The sequence below is a fragment of the Canis lupus genome, chromosome 35 (genome assembly GCF_048164855.1).
Source record: "Canis lupus baileyi chromosome 35, mCanLup2.hap1, whole genome shotgun sequence".
Taxonomy (NCBI): Eukaryota; Metazoa; Chordata; class Mammalia; order Carnivora; family Canidae; genus Canis; species Canis lupus.
Window position 1 is genome coordinate 7,834,475 of NC_132872.1, and position 20,327 is coordinate 7,854,801.

At 35.3% G+C, this 20,327-nt stretch overlaps 1 protein-coding gene across 5 annotated transcripts in view; it reads left to right on the forward strand.

Moving 5' to 3' along the window:
• The window catches only part of GSK3B (glycogen synthase kinase 3 beta), a 203,109-nt gene that overhangs the window by 101,509 nt on the left and 81,273 nt on the right, over positions 1-20,327 (forward strand). For all 5 annotated transcript variants that reach the window (XM_072811557.1, XM_072811558.1, XM_072811556.1 and 2 more), the window contains exon 4: positions 16,872-16,982. In XM_072811557.1, coding sequence (XP_072667658.1) covers positions 16,872-16,982 — 111 coding nt within the window. The remainder of the gene's footprint in view (positions 1-16,871; positions 16,983-20,327) is intronic.

Below are 20,327 nucleotides of genomic sequence, written 5' to 3' on the forward strand. Positions count from 1 at the left end.
CCTAAATAAAATTTTATGAAGAATCTTACTCTGTAACTAGAACAGGTAAAAAGCAAAGTTGCTTTGGTTAAAACTGGGGTATATGGAACCAGCTGACATTGTCTTTCCTGAGTTGCAGCTCACCTCTGTAGAACCCAAGGATTCTGAAGGGTATAGTATGTAAACCACATTGTGTCTTTACAAGGAGCCTTAAATTTTACTTACCTTAATTGTTTTTTTAAAGAAAAATTTCTGTAAGTAACTTTACATGTGAGTATATTTTACCTGTGTTCATCATAGATTGATTACTTGAATAATAAAGAAATAGCCTTCCTTTAAAAAAAGCTCTCCCTCTTCTTGAATGAAAGGCAATTTAAGTAGCAAGGATGACAAATTGATTTCATTTCTCATGCCAGCTTTGTTCTATTGATAGTAACTGTGTAGAGGCCTGTGCAGAAGAAGATTCTATCACTGCTTCTGGGAGCAGAGAGAAGAATGCTGTGTTTGATTATACCTGTTTGTCATTAGCTCTGGAGAGGAAAGGGTAGAGGTGAATCTCTTCTGAAAATTAAAGAGCTCTGGGTTTTAGCTGGGTTTACATTCCCAGTTCTGCCATTTGATAGCAGTATGACTAGGCAAGATACTTACCTTAGTAAACCTTTTTCCCTTTCTGCTCTACAAAGTAGGGATTTTGTAAAAAAAAAAAAAAAAAAAAAAAAAAAAAAAAAAAAAAAAAAGGGTATAATGTTTAAGTGTTTATTATAGCATTCAGCATATAATTAACACTTAATAAACATTAACTTGCTACTTTACAAATTATTGTTTAATAATAACAAATATATATTGACACTTGCTATGCATCTGATGTTGTTCTAAGCACTTTACATGTACTTTATAACTAATTTAAACCTTACAGTCACCCAGTGAAGAATGGGTACTCTTATTATCCCCTGTTTTATAGAAGAAGAAACTGAGGCACGTGCAGTTAAGTTACCTGAGAGTCATACAGCAAGTTAGGAGTCAACTCTAGGCAGTCTTTCTCCAGGGTTTGTATAGTATGCTGTACTATTTAGCATAGAATGTATATTTTTCTGGGAGCAGTGTATGAGAAATAAAACATTTAAAAATATCTCAGTCACTGTTGGTAAACAAGGACAGGTTATATGGTGTCTACTTTGGAAAATTTTTAGAAAAGAATAAATAGCCTTCTGTTTTAGGACAATAATAGTAGTAGTAGTGATGATAATAGCCAAAACTTTAATGAGGTGCTTACTATATATACACCAGGCATTAATCTGAACTCTTCTGGGTTTTTTGGAAGACCTTGTGAAGAATTGTTAATTCTTTAACATGTTTGTTAGAATTTACCATTGAAACCATCTGGTCCTGGATTTTACTTTTTGGGGAAGTTTTGGATTACTGATTGGTTCAATCTCTACTTGTTACATATTTTTGTTGAGGTTTTGTGTTTTGTTTTGACTCAGTTTAATATCTGGTGTGTTTCCTTTAATTTATTTGTTTCATCTAGGCTTATCTAATTTGTTGGCACTCATTCTGCTATGGTCCTTTTAATTTCAGCAGTAATGTCCTCAACTTCAGTTCTGATGTTAGTTATTTCTGTCTTTTTTTGTCAGTTAGCTAAAGGCTGGTCAGTTTTTTGGAGCTTTTCAAAGAATCACCTTTTGATTTTCTTGAATTTTTTTGTTCTCTTATTTATTTATTTCTGGTCTAATCTTTATTATTTCCTTCCTTTAGCTAGTCTTTTTAGTTTCCTCTTCTTTTCTAGTTCTTCAGGGTGTAATACTTGAGATCTTCTTTCTTAATGTAGGCATTTACAGCTCTAGATTTCTCACTGAGTGCAGTGAAGATAAACACTCAGAGGGTAGTATGTTGGATTTTTGTTTTCATTTATCTTAAGTGTATTCTAATTTCTTTATTTTTATTCTAATGTTTCTTTTTAAAGAATGTTACTTAATTTTCTCTTTGTCCTGTTGGTTTAGAGTGATACTTATTTTCCACACATTTGTGATTTTTTTCATTCTGTTATGGTTGGAGAAGATACTTCTAATTTCATTCTGTTATGGTTGGAGAAGATACTTTATATGGTTGCATTCATTTTACGTTTATTGAGATTTGTTTTGTTTCCTAATATATGGCCTATTCTGGATAATATCCTATGTGTACTTGAGAATAATGTGTATTCTTCTGTTTGGGGATAGATAGATAGATAGATAGACAGTCAGACAGACAGACAACAGATATCCTTTTGGTTTATAAAATTGTTTAGATCTTTCTATTTTATTTTATTTTATTTTATTTATTCATGAGAGACAGAGAGAGAGGGAGAAGCAGGCTCCATGCAGGGAGCCTGACATGGGACTCGATCCTGGGTCTCCAGGATCAGGCCCTGGGCTCAAGACGGCGCTAAACCGCTGAGCCACCAGGGCTGCCCGAGATATTTTCTTTATTATTCTTTTATCTAGATGTGCTGTCCATTATTGAAAGTGGTATATTAAAGTCTCCAACTATTGTAGAATTGTCTGTTTCTTCCTTCAATTCTGTCAGTATTTGCTTTATAAATTTGAGATTCTGTTGGTATATTATATATCTAATTTATGAATTGACCTTTTTATCAAAATATGATGTCTTGGATTGCTTTTATTTTCTTTTTATTGTCACTGCCCTGGCTAGTACGTCTAGGACAATGTTGAGAAGAGATGAGAATAGACATCCTTATTTTGTTCCTGATTTCAGACTGTGACTGTGACTTCTTTGTAGATGTCATTTATCAGGTTCCCTTTTATTCTTCATTTGTTTAGCATTTCATAACATGTTGGATTTTGTCAAATACTCTTTATTCCTACATCTGTTGAAATGATTGTGTGTTTTTTTTTATCCTTTATTCTCTTACTAAGGTGATTTATGATAATTTTTTGAATGCTAAAACCTACTTGGCATTTCTGAAATTATCATTTGGTCATGATGTATAATCATTTAATACATTGCTTAGTAGTATTTTTTTTTAGAGGAGTTATGCTTGCATCTATATTCATAAGGGATATTGATTAGTAGTCTTGTGTGTGTCCATCTGCCCCCATCCCCTTCTGCTCCCTGATGGTTTTGGTATGGAGTAATACTGGCTTCATAGAATGAATTGGGAAGTGTTTTCCTCTCCTCCCTCCCTCCCTCCCTCCCTTCCTCCCTTCCTTCCTTCCTTCCTTTTTCTTTTTTGAAGGTTTTTGTGAAGAACTGGTATTAATTCTTCCTTAAAAGTTTGGTAGATCTTTCCAGTGAAGCCATCAATATACCCAGGCACTCTCTGTGGGAAGTTTTAAAATTACCAATTCAGTTTCTTTACTTGTGATAGATGTATTTAGATTTTCTATTCCTTTGTCCATTTTGGCAATTTGTTCATTTTATTTAAATTATCTTATTTATTGACACAAAGTTTTTCATACGTTTCCCTTAATTTTTTTTTATTTCTGTAAAGTCAGTTATGTCCTTCTTTGATTCTGGTTTTCATAATTTAAGTCTTTTTTCCCCTACTTTGTCAGTCTAGCCAAATGTTGTCAATTTTCTTGATTTCTTTTTTTGTTTTAATGAATCAACTTTTGGTTTCATTGATTTTTTTAAATTACTTCTCTATTCTGTAATTTACTTATTTCTGTTCTCTTTGTCATTTCCTTCCTGCAGCTTGTTGTTGGTTTATTTTGCCCTTTCTTTTGTAGTTTCTTAAGAGTCTTGATTTGAGATCTTTTTAATGTCACTTATTGGTCAGAAGTTGTGCTTTGAGTTCTCTTAGCCAGTTATATTTTTATCCTTTACCATTGGATGTGTGAGTGGCCTGGGTGCTGCTTCTCAGGTCAGGGAATTTATATTTGCTACAAGTCTAATGAGATGCTAATAGCTTAGAATTTCCTCTCTGATTGCTCCTGAGAAGATGCAGCCTTGAGCATTCACGTCCTTTCTGACTGCCAGGGATAAATGTGATTTTATTTCCTGGAAGTTGCTCTTGGGTCAGAGTAGCTTGTTGTTCAGTCAATGTTTGATCTGAGGTTGCTTGTAAATCCTTCTGCCAGTAATGCTTTTACCATGTGTTGATGTATCTTTGTGCAACTTGGGAATGCTTTGTTTCCCCTATATCCTGCACAGACTAGCACCTGTGCATATCCTTAATGACCTCCAGAGATGACTGTTACCAAATAGGCTCTTTTTGGCTATCACTTTGCTTGTTTCTTTTCAACTTCTGATGCCTTGCCTGTTTGCTTGTGTCAGGAACCTACCAGCCTGTACAAGGGTCTCCATTGTTTTTAGACAATGCCCATAGGCATGGTGTTTTCCCTACTGTGTTACAAATCAAATCAATCTCTATAGGTAGAGCTAGCCTGTCTTTTTCTCTCTGGACAGAATCCCTATTCTACTGCACTAGAACTCAGTATGAAGACTCAGTTTTTCCAGAGTAACACCCCCACTTTATGAGTAAGCAATGGAGGATGGACAGTGGCAGCCCCTGTTCTTCACACCTTGCTACTCCAGCATAGGCACTCTGCCCTATGAGCAAGTTAAAGGTGACACTCTCAGGTCCCCAGCCTACTATTCCTGGAGTAGAGGTTCTGAGTTCGTTTTGGGGACTGGGTGGGGAACAGAAGACAAAATCCTCTTGGCTCTGCCCAGCCAGAATAGATCTTTTGCAACTTGAGACACAGCCTGTCCCTTCTGGGATGATATCATAGCCTCAGACTAGAGCTGAGAGGAGAGGAAGCTTATCCATCTTATTGACCACATCTGCCTGGAGTAAGTGCTGGGAAGAACTTCCCAAACATGGAAGTAAGATATCAGGGTAAGGGAGCAGATCGTCACTAAAATGCCACAGACTCGTGCTGTTCTTATTGAGATTTGACTCTTCATTTGCTGTATGCCCTTAGAAAAACTACTAGATACTTTAAAATTTTTTTTAATTTTACCAGTTAAATTTTTGCTCTGCTAAGGAAATCTCCTGTGCTCTCTACCATTCCAGAAGTCCTGCTCAACCACTTATTTCCTACATTTTGTGGACTGCTTAGTGAAATTGTTATGCTAGATAGGAAAGATGAATAAAATAGACTTCCAGCAATAGTGAGTTCATATTGTATTGCAGAGGGATAGACTGAAAAGGAATAATTGAATATATGCTGATTGTCTTCTGTTTTGTTTACTTCATCAGTAAGTAAATTTTAAGTAAGCACAATAAGTTAGTACCAGTGTATTAATACATTATAAAACATACACTAATTTAAAACATCAAGTAAATATGCCATATATATGATAATTTTTATCAGATTCATATTCTTAGAGATATTCTTTTGATTACTGTGGAGATTACATAATATCTTAAATCATGAATAAAACACTAATTTTTAGTCAAATCTTATTCATAAAGGTTGTAAGAGTTTGGGTTTTCATCAGAAGTGTATGATGGTGCATGCATATTGGACATGACCCTATTCCAAAACCTAGTTTCCTCAGATTGAATTTTCCAATTTGTTGGATGAACAATTATTATTCGTTATTATTTTTATTATATATCTTTAATTATGAATGGGCTTGCATATCTTAATTTTTATTAGCCATTGGTAGGACCATTATTGGCCATTTATTTATGTCCCTTTACATTTTTTTTCTGTTGGATTGTTAGTTTTATTGACTTAGATCATAATTAATGAGCTGTTTGCATTTTAAACAAAAACTATCCTTTGCCATGTGTAAGCAGAAATATTTTTGCAAAATTGTCAGATTTTTAAAAATTATACTTGACAATGTTTAGTTTCAGCGTAAAACTTAGTATTCAACAATTATATACATTACAAAATGCTCACTATACCTGTCACCATACAAAGTTATTACAGTATTATTGGCTATATTCCCTATGCTGTACTTTTCATCCTGTGACTTACTTATTTTATAGTTGAAGTTTGTACCTCCTAACACCTATTTCACTTGTCCCCCACCCCCCTCCCCTCTGACAACCATCAGTTTGTTTTCTGTATTTAGTAGTCCTTTTCTGTTTTGTTTGTTTTGTTTTTTAGATTCCACATTTAGGTGAAATCAAACAGTATTTGTCTTTCTCAGTCTGACCAACTTCACTTAGCATAATACTCTCCTGGCCCATCCATGTTGTCATGAATAACAAGATTTCATTATTTATTTTATGGCTGAGAAATATGTCATTGTGTATATATACCACATCTTTTTTATCCATTCATCTACTGATAGACACTTAGGTTGCTTCCATAGCTTGACTGTAGTAAATACTGCTGCAATAAACATAAGGGTACATATATCTTTTCAAATTCTTCAGGTAAATACCCAGAAATAGAATTGCTGGATTGTATGGCAGTTCTAGTTTTAATTTTTGAGGAATCTCTGTGCTGTTTTCTACAATGGTTGCACCAGCTTACATTCCCACTAACAGTGCATGAGAATTCCTTTTTCTCCACATCCTTGCCAACACTTGTTAATTCTTATCTTTTTGATACTGAACTGGTGTGAAGTGATGACTTATTTTTGTTTTGATTTGCATTTCCCTGACAATTAGTGATGTTGAGTATCTTTTCATGTGCCTGTAAGCCATCTCTATGTTTTCTTTGGAAAAATGTCTATTCAGGTCTTATGCCTATCTTTAATTGCATTATTTGTTTTTTTTGGTGTTAAGTTGTTGTATGATTTCTTTGCATATTTGGGATATTAACTCCTTCTCAGATACATCACTTGCAAATATCTTCTCCCATTCTGTAGTTTGCTGTTACATTGATGGTTTCCTTCACTGTGTAAAAACTTCTTAGTTTGATGTAGTCTCAATTGTTTATTTTTGCTATTATTGACCTTGCCTAAGGAGATGGATCCAGAAAAATATTGCTAAGGCTGATGTCCAGGAATGTACTGCCTGTGTTTTCTTTCAGGAGTTTTATAGTTTATGTAAGAAAGTGGTCTAGTTTCACTCTTTTGCTTGTTCAGTTTTCCTAGCACCATTTATTAAAAAGATTGTCTTTTCCCCATTGTATATTCTCACCTCCTTCATAATAGATTAATTGACCATATAAAGGTAGGTTTATTTCTGGGCTCCCTGTTTTCTAAACATTGATCTATTTGTTTATTTTTGTACCAGTACTGTACTGTTTTATTATAGCTTTGTAGTATAGTTTGAAATCTGGGATTGCAATACATTGAGCTTTGTTCTTCTTTATCAAGATTGCTTTGGCTATTTGGGATATTTTGTGGTTCCATAAAAATGTTAGGATTATTTCTTCTAGTTATGGTTTTTTTTTTTCTAGTTTCTTTGGAATTTTGATAGGCTTTGGAATGAATCTGTAGATTGCTTTGGATAGTGTGGACATTTTAACAATTTTCTTCCAGTCCGTGAGCATGGACTCTTTCCGTTTCTTGGTGTCATCTTTAATTTCTTTTTTTAGTGTTTTATAGTTTTCAAAGTACAGGTCTTTTACCTCCTTGGTTAAATTTATTCCTAGGTATTTTATTCTTCTTGATATAATTATAAATGGGATTGTTTTCTTAATTTCTCTTTCTGTTATTTTGTTACTGGTGTATAGAAATGCAACAGATTTCTATATATTTTGTACCCTGCAACTAATGGAATTCATTGAGTAGTTTTTTTGTTTTTTTTTTTAAGATTTTATTTATTTATTCATGAGAGACACAGAGAGAGAGAGGGAGTCAGAGACACAGGCAGAGAGAGAAGCAGGCTCCCTGCAAGGAGTCCGATGTGGGACTCCATCCCAGATCCTAAGATCACGCCCTGAGCTGAAGGCAGATGCTCAACCACTGAGCCACCCAGGTGTCCTTCATTGATTAGTTCTTTTTTTTTAATTAATTAATTTATTTATGATAGTCACACAGAGAGAGAGAGAGAGAGAGGCAGAGACACAGGCAGAGGGAGAAGCAGGATCCATGCACCGGGAGCCTGACGTGGGATCCGATCCCGGGTCTCCAGGATCGCACCTTGAGCCAAAGGCAGGCGCCAAACCGCTGTGCCACCCAGGGATCCCCATTGATTAGTTCTAATAGTTTTTTGGTAGACAAAAAAGTTGTCATTTTTTAAATTAGGCTCTGGTTTTGTTGTTTTTTTCAGAAAGTAGTATAGAAGTTTTACATTTTTATGTAATCTAATTAGCATTATTTTCCTTAATAGCTTATAGATATTTCGTCCTCTAAGATTGCAGACACACACATGTTTTCATCTGGTAGATTTATAGTTTTTTAAAAAACTTTTGAGAGTTTTGTTATTTATTTTATGTTAATGGAATGAGATGAGGATGAAACTTACCATAATCTTGAATGCCAAGTGCCTGTCTCCTATTCCCCATTCCCATCTTCCATTTCTCCCAAGCAAAAGAGATGCTTGTATATATTTTGTTTATTCACTCCATTAATTTCCTAATTCATACCCACTGTACAGTTAGTGTTATTACCATTTTTAGCCAGCCTGGCGCACACGTTGGAGAAAAGGCATCCATTTTCAAGTTCTTGTTTGTTTGTTGGGGTTTTTTTTGCTAGTCCTAGTTCCCTAACCCAATTCTGAGGAGAATCCTGGGCTATCATGATACTTTATTGAATGTCTTATTACTGGATTCTATGGATTCTATGATATGCTGCTTCACATCTCATCAAATTTTTAGAGTTATAGCATGATTCTACTTAAAAACTGCAGCCTCAAGTAATTTTGTTTCCTTGACCTCAAAAGTCATCTGGGGATAAGGGCATCATAGTAGTACCTGATTTAGAAATGTAGGATGGAATTGACCTGGTTCTTGTCTTAGTTGTTGCTAGATGTGATCAAAATTTTGTCATTTAAATTTCTTTCTGAATAAATGGTTTTAGAATGGAGTTTATAAAGGAGTGGTAATGAAAAATTAGAGAGTAGTTTATTAAGAAAAGTGATAACTTGGAAAACTGAACCACTGAGAGAAATACTCCCTAAATCGTACATCATGTAATTTCTTTGGAGATTTCTGAATAAGATCCTTTTTTTTTTTTGGTGGCAAAATTCATTTTAAAGGATTTCTGGCATGATTCCTTAGCAAATTTTTTGGAAGCAATTTTTTTTTGGAAGCCTATTCTTTGAAATTAATACTTTCTCATTTTGTGAGTAGACTGTTTTCAGGTATCTCCATCTAAGTGATACTTTTTACATGTTGTATTTTTATATTTGGCTTTTTAAGCTTAGAGCTAATCTGTGAGTATTCAAATACTCTGTCCAATAACCTAAAAGAGAGTGATTACATTAAGAAAACAGCAGACGTGGGATATTCCAGAAAATTACAAGTGATAGAAATGCTGAGTCCTGGTCCCTCTTCCTTCTCAAAATATTAGCATGCTTAGTCCCATGAATTGTTTTTTGCATATATCTCCAAACAAAACTATCTTTGGAATGTGAAAGTGTTAGTATTTTCTCTACCGTGATGATGTTTCCTAGTGATAGGCCCTCTCTCCTCTATTATTCCTGTGGCTATTTAATTTACATGATTATAAGTTTAACAGGAGCATTTAAAGAACATGATATTGTTGAGCCCATTTATTTCAAATCAAGATCAGTGGTAGTTTATTAGTCGGTTGTTTTGGTTTCCAGTCTTAGAACCCCTTTAGATTTTTTTAAGTAGATTTGATTTGAATACAAACATAAAGCAGTGAAATGAAAGGTAGTTCATAGTGCCTTAAAGTATAATGAGATACCTTCAGTGTCTCAGAAAATGAAGGTATTCAGGTTCCTGGGATTGGCCCTGCTTTGGCCTCCCTGCTCAGTGGGGAGTCTCCTGCTCTACTCTCCTCTCTGCCCTTTCATCCTGCATGCACACGTGTGTGCCGTCTTTCAAATAAATAAATCTTTTTAAAAAGTGAAAATATTCAAAATGACAGTTTTAATTTAAAAAAAATATTTTTAAAGATTTATTTATTTGAGAGAGAAAGAGCACGGGAGGGAGGGGCAGAGGGAGAGAGAACCTCAAGCAGACTCTGAGCTGAGCACAGAGCCCAATGCGGGAGCTCCATCTCATGACTGAGATCATGACCTGAACCAAAACTAAGAGATGCTCAACAGACTGCACCACTCAGGTGTCCTCAAAATGGCAGTTTTTAAATTTTTTAAAATTTTTATTTATTATAGTCATACACAGAGAGAGAGAGAGGCAGAGACATAGGCAGAGGGAGAAGCAGGCTCCATGCACCGGGATCCTGACATGGGATTCGATCCCGGGTCTCCAGGATCGTGCCTTGGGCCAAAGGCAGGCGCTAAACTGCTGCGCCACCCAGGGTTCCCAGTTTTTAAATGCATATGATCATTTATACTGTACCTACAAAATGGATAGACCTCCTGTATGGTTCTAAAGAAATTGTAAGTTTTTGGTAATTGAGTGAATATATGAGCAATATATATGAGCAAAAGATAAGTTCATGTTAATCTGCAAAGTAGTAGTCTATAATTTAGGCTCCCATTTTCTTATAGGGTAGTAGATTAGAATATTCAGCCTATGACAGACATGGTTTCTTTAACCTTCCTTTGATGTATTCTACGTTGTCAATATTATGAATAAAACACATTGCCTAAAAATGGATGTCTTCAGTATGTCAAATGAAGCCTGAACTGTGCAGACCAGAATTACCTTTACTGATCTGAACACAATACTTTAGCTCTAACCTAATATTGCGTTAAGTTTTTCATTAACTGCATCTCAGTGTTGATTGTCTTCTGAGTTCTCTTCAGTTACACCTCTCATTTATTTTCCAGCTGAGTTACTGTCAAGTCTTATCTGTCATTCTACATAATAAATAGATACTTTGAGTTTAATCATAGGGTTTTATATTATATTGTAGGTTTGGCGTAGCTTTCCATACTATTAGAATTCTTTAAATTCTTATTTGGTCTTCCATTTTAAGCCATTCATAGGTTTGTGTCAATCTTTGGTAGTTATGTTAAAATCAGAAATTGTCAGCTGACTGCCAGGTTCATCCCCTGATGTGTTTTATTTGGCTAGCCCTTCTGTTAATATTTTTATGAATTGTGATGCTTTTAGTTACATTTAGTACTATCTGATTTATCAACCACTACCCCTTACTGCATTACACATTTTAGCTTCGCACATTTACATTTGTTCCTTAGTCATGGAAGGCATTTGCTTTTGCAACCCCTAATATATGAAATCATATTGAAAATATTGTAACACAGCACTATACACATCTTTAGGTCATTCATAAATATAGTGTGGTTAACTTTGTCAAATGACTTATTACATCTGTGTTATTGATCTTTCTGAAACCCAAGACTCACCATTCCTTCAGTTGTTTGTACACATTACTTCAGTACCAATTTGGTATTCTATTTATGTATTCCTTTTATTAGACCTTATCTTCACTTAGAACTTCTTGTCTAAATCTCGATCTCTGAAATTTTCTTCTCTTAGCCTACAGCATTACTTTTGCTGCCTTTAGTTCTACATATGACTTCATTTCTTATTTTACAAGGAAGGTCATCAGACATACACTTATTTTACTTATGATTCTTTCTAACTGAATCGTTTATTTATATGTACAGGAAGAAAAATGTGGTATCGTTTCTTTCTAAAGATGACAGTAGTGAAAATTTGAACCTTTATAATTTCCCAAGTAATATGCTTAAGGAGCTTTTTATAGATTATTTCTTATAATTTCAAGACAATCTTTTTAAAGTAAATGCCATCATCAGCATGATTTTACAGGAAACAGACTGAAAGAAGTAACTTGCTTGTGGTCACAGAACTTGTACTAGCAGAATTTGGCCTTCTGTGCTTTGTGTGACTAATGTTAACTTTGCCTTTTAATTGCTCTGTATAGCACTCTGTTCTTATTTCTCTTTTCTCATGATGTTCTAGAACATTGCTTTATCAGTTATCCCTTTTCTTATCTTTCTAATCACTTTATTCCATCCTTATCCTAAACTCAGCCTACAAATAAATTTGGATCTCTTTTAGACATTTAAAAGATACAAATGAAGAGCACATCAATTTCTGTACAATCTCTCTTCGATTTTTGCTCTCCCCAAGTTATCAGCTCCCAGCTTTCTTTTCACTTTTCACCATTAGGGATTTTGTAAGAGCAAACTTAATTTGCTGCCTCCAATTCCTCACCTGCCATCTGCTCACTCTTGATCTCATTGTAGGTTGGTTGCTACTGGAACCATGGTCTGAAACTGTCCTTTCCAGGACTGTCACTGTACCACTGAGTCAGATCTTACAGCCTTCTCAGTCCTTATCCCTCCTGCTGATGAAACACTTCGCTGTCCTACATTTTATCATTATTGAAATTTCTTTGCTTTTTCATGCCTCTTAGTTCTGTTTCTTAGTCTTTACAAAGTTATCCCCTAATGTAATCTGCTTCTTGAGATTGGCATTTTCCAGTATTCCACACTCAGTCTCTTCTCACTCTCTTACTGTACATACTCTTCTTGGGTGAGTGAGGCTGTTTTCATAGTTTTAGCTGTTGTCTAGATCTCTAGACATACTCCATTTTTTTCCCCTGAGTTTTGACTTGAACTGCTTTTCCAGCTACCTGTGGAATGTAGCTGCCTAAATGTTTAGAGATCCGTGATCCATTAAGTAAGTTATAACTTTTCCCCTCACACCCTTTTCCTCTTTTTGCTTTCCCTGTTTCATTATCTGCCTTGTCACTCACGTTTAGAGACTTGTTTAATTAATTCCAACTTCTTTGCTTCTCAGATTCTCTATTACTCTCATGTTTATGTAGCCAATATACTTGCCCCTTCCATCCTTCCTTTTCTTTCAGTCCTTACTGCCTAGGCCCTGATGTAGGTCTTGGATACTTGTAGGAGGTTTCTAAATGCTCACACTGCTTTCACTCTCACCTTCTGAAATTCCCCCCTCTCCATACCCACTTTTCTTAGTGCTGTTTTAGTTAAAGCAGACCTATAAGACTGTCATCCTAATACTTAAATGATGTTTGTTGCTTTTGAGCTTAATTTATTCAGCAAATATTTCTTGAGTACCTACTATATGTCAGATGGAGAAGAGTGGTGAACAAAACAGACAAAAATCTTATCTCTCATTGAACTTAGTCTAGTTGAGGGGGGAAGCAAACAATACAGAGTAAACTATGTGGTTAGAAAATGATTAAGTATCATGGGGAAAAATAAAGTAGGGAAAGCAGGTAGGAGTATGAGGTGGAAAAATTGGGGAAAGCCACTCAGTAACAGTAACATTTTAGCAAAGATTTGAGGGTGTTGAGGCAAGTGCCAGTGTGTATATCTGGGGGAAAATATTCCAGGCTGAAGCAGTGATCAGTATAAAGGCCCTGCATGTAAAAGCCTGCCACATGTGTTCAAGAAACAGCAGGAAGTTATAGTCAGTAGAAGTGAGCAAGCAACAGTAGAGTAGAGGACAGGAAAATAAGTATGTATGTGTGGAGGACCTTGTAGACCACTTATGAGAATAAATCTTAATGAGGTGGAGTGGAAGAGCTACAATCTAACTTTTGTTGATGTTAGACTAAAGATGTAAAGATGAAAGCTGGGATACCGTTTAGGAGGGTATTGCAACAATCCAGGTGAAGTGATAGTGGTTCAGACAGGATTGTAGCAGTGACAATGGTAAGAAGTGGTTGGATCCTAAATAAATTTTAAAGATAGAACCATTAATACTTTTTTTTGGTGTATGTATATGTGTGAGAGAAAGAGGGGGTCAGGAATTAATAGTAATTCTCAGGTTTTTAGCCTAAGCAATGTCAAGTACACAATTTGACATACTAGTCTGGGGTTAAAAGCAGAGGTCCAGCATATATATGAATTTAGGAGTCATCAGTATAGAGTAGTATCGGACTGGATGAGATCATCACGTGAATGAGCTTACATAAAGAACAGAGACCTGACTGAGCCCTGAAATCCTCCATTTCTTAAGAGAGAAAGGAGATGGAGAGCAAGAAGAGTGATCTTTAAGTAAGATGAAAACCAGAAGAATATTGTGTTTTAGAATCTAAGTAAAGCAAATATTCAAAAGAAGGGAACATGATCCAACTATGTTAAATGATAGTGCTAAGTCAAGTAGAAAGGAAAGATAAGATGATGACTGAAAACTGGCATTGGATTCAGCAACAAGGAAATTATTGATCTTAAGGAACAATTCTGGTGGAGCAGTGGTGATGAAGTCCTGTTGGAGTGAGTTTTGGAGAAAATGAGAAGAGACTGGTATTGGAGAATACCAGTTTAGACATCTCTCTGGAAGAATTTTACTGATAAGGAGGCCAGAAAATATGGTGATAATTAGCACATTAGAAAGAGTTTTCTGCTCTTCTTCGGCGCCGCCTGCGGAGGTGGCAGTTATCGATTGCTGGACATCATGGCTGCCCTCAGACCTCTGGTGAAGCCCAAGATCGTTAAAAAGAGGACCAAGAAGTTCATCCGGCACCAGTCAGACCGGTATGTCAAAATTAAGCGCAACTTGCGGAAACCCGGAGGCATTGACAATAGGGTATGCAGAAGATTCAAGGGCCAAGATCTTGATGCCCAACATTGGTTATGGGAGCAACAAGAAAACAAAGCATATGCTGCCCAGTGGCTTCCGGAAGTTCCTAGTCCACAAGTCAAGGAGCTTGAAGTGCTGCTGATGTGCAACAAATCTTACTGTGCAGAGATTGCTCACAATGTATCCTCCAAGAACTGCAAAGCCATTGTGGAAAGAGCAGCCCAGCTGGCCATCAGGGTCACCAATCCCAATGCCAGGCTGCGTAGCGAAGAAAATGAATAGACAGCTTATGTGCGTGTCATATTTGTGTTAATAAAACCATAAAACTACCAAAAAAAAAAAGTTTTCTTTTTAACAATGGGAGAAATAGCAGGGAGTTTGTAATGCTCCCACAGAGAGAGAAGAATTAATGGAGAGAGAGAGGAAAATTCCTGAAGCACTGATTGTGATTAAGAATAGCAGAATAGTTTTTTGGGTTTTTTGTTTTTTGTTTGTTTTTGCTTTGTGTTTATTTTTATTTTGTGTGTGTGTGTGTGTGTGTTTTTACATGTAGCAGAGTTTACCTTAAAAAGGAGCTTAGTCACTTTATCTTAGGGAAAGAAAGGAGGAGTATATGGGGTTAGATGCTGTAGGTAGGCATAAGTAGTCGTGCAAGCAAGGTCATCAGCTGAGGGTGAGGATGGGAAGAGAGGTATTTGGAGGTTGAAGTGAAAGAAGAAATCAAGTACTTTGAAAAAGTGAATGGACTAGGCAAATATATGATTGCTGGGCCAATTGAATTTCTTGACGTTGAATTTCATGTGAAACCAAGCAGCACAGTTTTAGGTTTCTTTGTAGCCATGTTCAACAATTTGGGTACTGGCATGGAATGAGTGGGCAGCTGGATTTAACCAGGGTTATGGTTTACCAAACGGATATGACAGAAGGCTCTATGCTAGAGCAGAATTGGCACACTTTTTCTTAAAGGGCCAGATAGTAAATATTTTTGGTTTTGCAGGCTGTGGTCTCAGTTATAACTACTCAGCTCTGCTGTTGTAGCCCCAAAGCAGCCATAGACAGTATTTATGTGAATGAGCATTGCTATGTTCCTATAAAACTTTATTTATAAGAACAGGCAGCAGGCCTTTGCTAGTTGTTTCCGACCTCATTGTTAGAGAGTAAGGATAATGGTAGACCATGAAATTTGAAGCTGGATATGGAGAGCAGAGAGGAGAACATGGAAGAGTGAGGGATAATGAAAAGGTAGTAGAATCAATGGCATGTTGTCTCACTAAATCATTTCCTGAGCTCTGCTGTATTCATTGACGCCACATCTTGAATATAATTTCTCTATGCCATTAATGCTCCTTTCATACTCAATTTAGATGTCATCTCTTTTATACCTCCACCTTTACCTCCTCTGCAGTGGCTACTGACATATAGAAACTGCTCAATAAATGCTGAAAATTGAAATTCTTCACTTCATTTTGGTAGGTAACATGATTTCAAATTGGGAAGATGGTGAAAGTTTGTTTACCTACAGATTTTTCCCTTTAGTAGCCAATTCTAGACTTGAACATAGTGGTTCTCAACTTTGTTTTCTGCTCAGTTTACCTATCAGATATTATTCACAAGAACAGAGTAAGGATAGCACTCTGTTTCTCTTTCCTACTTGGTACTTAGCTGGAATTCCCTTCTTTCTCTCCACTGATCTTGGATTGGTGTCTTTAGGCTGCTGAGAAAGGATGTTTAAACATATGACCTGCAATAAACTTGTAAGTATGGTAACTTGCTGCCTTACAAATTGTTCTTTTTCTTTCAGTTACTTGTAGAAAACAGGTGGTTATTCTATTAATTATAGGCCATCAGATAATCTTTTTTGTAGGGTTAGAGAAATTTTGAAGAACATCTAATACAAATTTTCATATTCTAGTTGAAGGAACCGAAGCCTAGAGAGATTAAGTGACTTGCATATATTAGTTAGCAGCAGAGCAAGGGCCAGAATCTAGCTCTCAATTCAGTACTCACTCTACTACCACGACAGCTTTCCTGATAGGATATGAGGGCACTGATTCACAGACTAGAAAATATGAAATTTTGTGACAGGTAATTCCTCGAATATCTTATTACCAAAATAATAGTTTAAATATAATTGGGAATCTTAACAGAATTGAAATGGCTATGTTTTTTTCCATGAAATTATTAGTAAAAAGGTGCGGTAGATGTGTTTTTACAATTATGGTTTTATTCTGAATGACTTTTATATAATTAAAATTGAATGCATGTATCTTTTCTTAAAAGTCTGAGTAAGTGAAAAAAAATCGGAATAAGTGATTATATAGAGATTTTACTCTGAATATTTAAAAGACTAGCTTCTAATTTTTTTTTCTCTTTCTTTTCAATAAACTCTTTCAGAAAGATGAGGTCTATCTTAATCTGGTGCTGGACTATGTTCCGGAAACAGTATACAGAGTTGCCAGACACTATAGTCGAGCCAAACAGACGCTCCCTGTGATTTATGTCAAGGTATGTAAAAATGGAACAATTTCCCATATTAAAAAGTATTTAATATGAACCAAGGAAAGTATTGGATATGTTTTAACTGTATTATTGCATATAATACCAAGGGGGGAAAGCTGCAAAAGTAGATATTGCTAAAGCTTCATTAAATTCTTGTATAGGGATCCCTGGGTGGCGCAGCGGTTTGGCGCCTGCCTTTGACCCAGGGCGCGATCCCGGAGACCCGGGATCGAATCCCACGTCGGGCTCCCGGTGCATGGAGCCTGCTTCTCCCTCTGCCTGTGTCTCTGTCTCTCTCTCTCTCTCTGTGACTATCATAAATAAATAAATAAATAAATAAATAAATAAATAAATAAATAAATAAATAAGTAAATAAGTAAATAGTAAAAAAAAAAAAGTAAAAAAAATTCTTGTATAATTTTAAAGTGTGAAACCTTCACCTTTTAAACTTTCATAACTCATGTATTAAGATACTTTTCTGACAAGTAAATTTTTTCACAGACATTTAATGCATTTTAATTTTGCTGACCATAGCACTTTTTTATAACATTATAAAAAATATATATATGATCAGATTAAACATTATATTGCCATTTGTAGATACATTGTAACTGTAGCTAAAATTTAAACATTCTGTAATTTTAAGTATGTACAGACTCTATGAAGGTGTTATTTTTTTTACTACCTAATGTCATCTTCTGTGAAAGAACTCCTGACAGAGTGACTAGGAATTTATCCAGAATAATTCTGATTAAAGTTGTGATTGCTGATTAGAAACATTATTATCATCATTATTATCATTATTAGATTGTTCGGATCTTTAAAAAAATTTGTCGAAGTATGGTTGACACTCAGATTATTAGTTTTTAACCATTGATGTGAAAATTAACTAGGAGTAAGTTTCAAAGTCTGGTTATCTAAATATAATTTCTTGCATTTTATCCTTTATAGAAATGACTCTAGAAAATAAAATGACATTGACTCTGAATGTTTTAAGATTAAGTATTGAATTTTACTTAATAGTTAGAATTTTAAAGTTTATAGTGATAAAATTGGTACCAAAGCAGGAATTTGGTAGCTAGATAATTATGACAAGGAGTCAGGATTCCTATTGAATTCAGTGCTAGGAATTTAAAAATCTGATTCCAGTATAATTTTATTTGGACCTATGAAACTTGGTTGAGGTTGTGGTTAAATTGATAGTAGGAACTAAAAGACACAGTTTTTGTACTGCAAATTTATGTTAGTACTTTATTCTAGTTTTAGGATAGCAGTGTCCTATTCAAGATAACCTGCACAATAAAATATCCCTTGATAGGTACCTGGGTGGCTCAGTGGTTGAACATCAGTCTGTCTTTAGCTCAGGTCATGATCCCGGGGTCCTGGGATCAAGTCCTGCATCAGTCTCCCCACAAGGAGCCTGCTTCTCCCTCTGCCTATGTCTCTACCTTGCTGTGTGTGTGTCTCTCATGAATAAGTAAAATCTTTAAAAAAAAAAAAAAAAGAATATCCCTTGGAAATCTCTATAGAGTAATCTTTGAACTTCTCAGTTTAGAATGGCAATAGATTTATGAAGCAGAAAAAGTCCTAGGTTTAGTTCCTAAAGACCTAGTTTTTAGATCCAACTTTGCTGCTTTTTGTTAAGTGCTTTTGGACAGTTACTGATCCATTTTCTACTTAGCTTCTGTGTTGGTAAATTGTACTCATTTCTTTCCTTCTCACAATATAACATTGCTGGGCTATAACATGGACTCAACATATGAGAAAGTAAGAGAAGATCTTAACACTAGATTTAAAAAATGACATGTGAACATTTAATAAGAGATGCACAATGGTTAGACCAGTTTTTGTTTCAACTCTAATTTAGCAAACAACAAATGCTAAATGAGGGCAGCCCCGGTGGCGCAGCAGTTTGGCGCCGCCTGCAGCCCGGATGTGATCCTGGAGACCCGGGATCGAGTTCCGCATCGGGTACCTACCTGCATGGAGCCTGCTTCTCCCTCTGCCTGTGTCTCTGCCTCTCTCTGTCTATGAATAAATAAATAAAATCTTTAAAAAAAAATGCTAAATGATTGCACAATAATGTGAAGCTTAATAAAATATTTTATTCCTCCTCTAATAAGGAGAAAAAAGACTACACAAATAACTATAAAACAAGAAAAAAAAATGCAATATCATGAAAATAGATAGATTATATTCTTTTGAATTGGTAGAGTTTCCAAGAGAGAATAGCTCTGTTGAATCAACCCTCCACATTTACCTACCTCCTAGCAGACATGTATTGCTCCATAGCAAAGCCAATACCTATTTTCCCATCACTTAACATAAAATGTGCCAAATAACTTTCTTTTCCTGTATCTACAAAAATTTTACTTATTTCAGGATCTTTTCTTTGGTCATTCTAAACATTTGTTTTTATTATTGAAGATTCAAATAGAAACAAAAGAGAAAATGGAATAATGAACCCGCAAATACTCATTATACAGTTTCTACAGTGATCATTTCATGGCTACCTTTTAAAAAAAGAAAAAGATTTTATTTATTTATTCATAAGAGACACGCACAGAGAGACAGAGACATAGGCAGAGGGAGAAGCAGGCTCCCTGCAGGAAGCCCGATGCTGGACTCAATCCCCTGACTGGGACCATTACCTGAGCCGAAGGCAGACACTCAACCGCTGAGCCATTCAGACATCCCTCATGGCTATTCTTGTTTCATCTGTATCACCCTCTACTCCCCCATTTACTTTATCTTGAAGCAAATCACAGATATTATTATTTTTATCTGTAACTATTTTTAGTATATATGTATAAAAAATGGGGACTTTCTTTTTAAAAGTTTAGTTATAACACCATTGTCTTTATCTATACAAATAAATAGTAAATCATTAATATCATTAAATATCTAACTACTGTGTTTATTCCCAAAATATTGTATACATATGCTTTTAAGTTTCTTCATTAGAAATGGAATCTACGTAAGGTCCATATATTATAATTGGCTGATATATGTCTAATGTTTCTTTTAATTTATACATTCATTTACACATTCATTCTCTCTTAACTTTTGGTATTAAAAAAACTGGATCAGTTGACCTGCAGTTTCTTGGTCTGAATTTTGCCGATTGGATTACTGTAGTATTAATGTGTTCCTTTGTCTTCTGTATTTCCTGCAAATTGGTGATTAGATACATTTTTGTAAAATTCAAGACTACTTCTTATGTATTGTTGAGAGCTTTCCTAAGGAAGAGCATAATGTCCCATCTTTTTGTGGTGCTTGTAACCATTGATCATTGCCTAAATCCATTAATTTATCAAGGGTTACAAAATGTTACTATTCCTTCTTAATTTA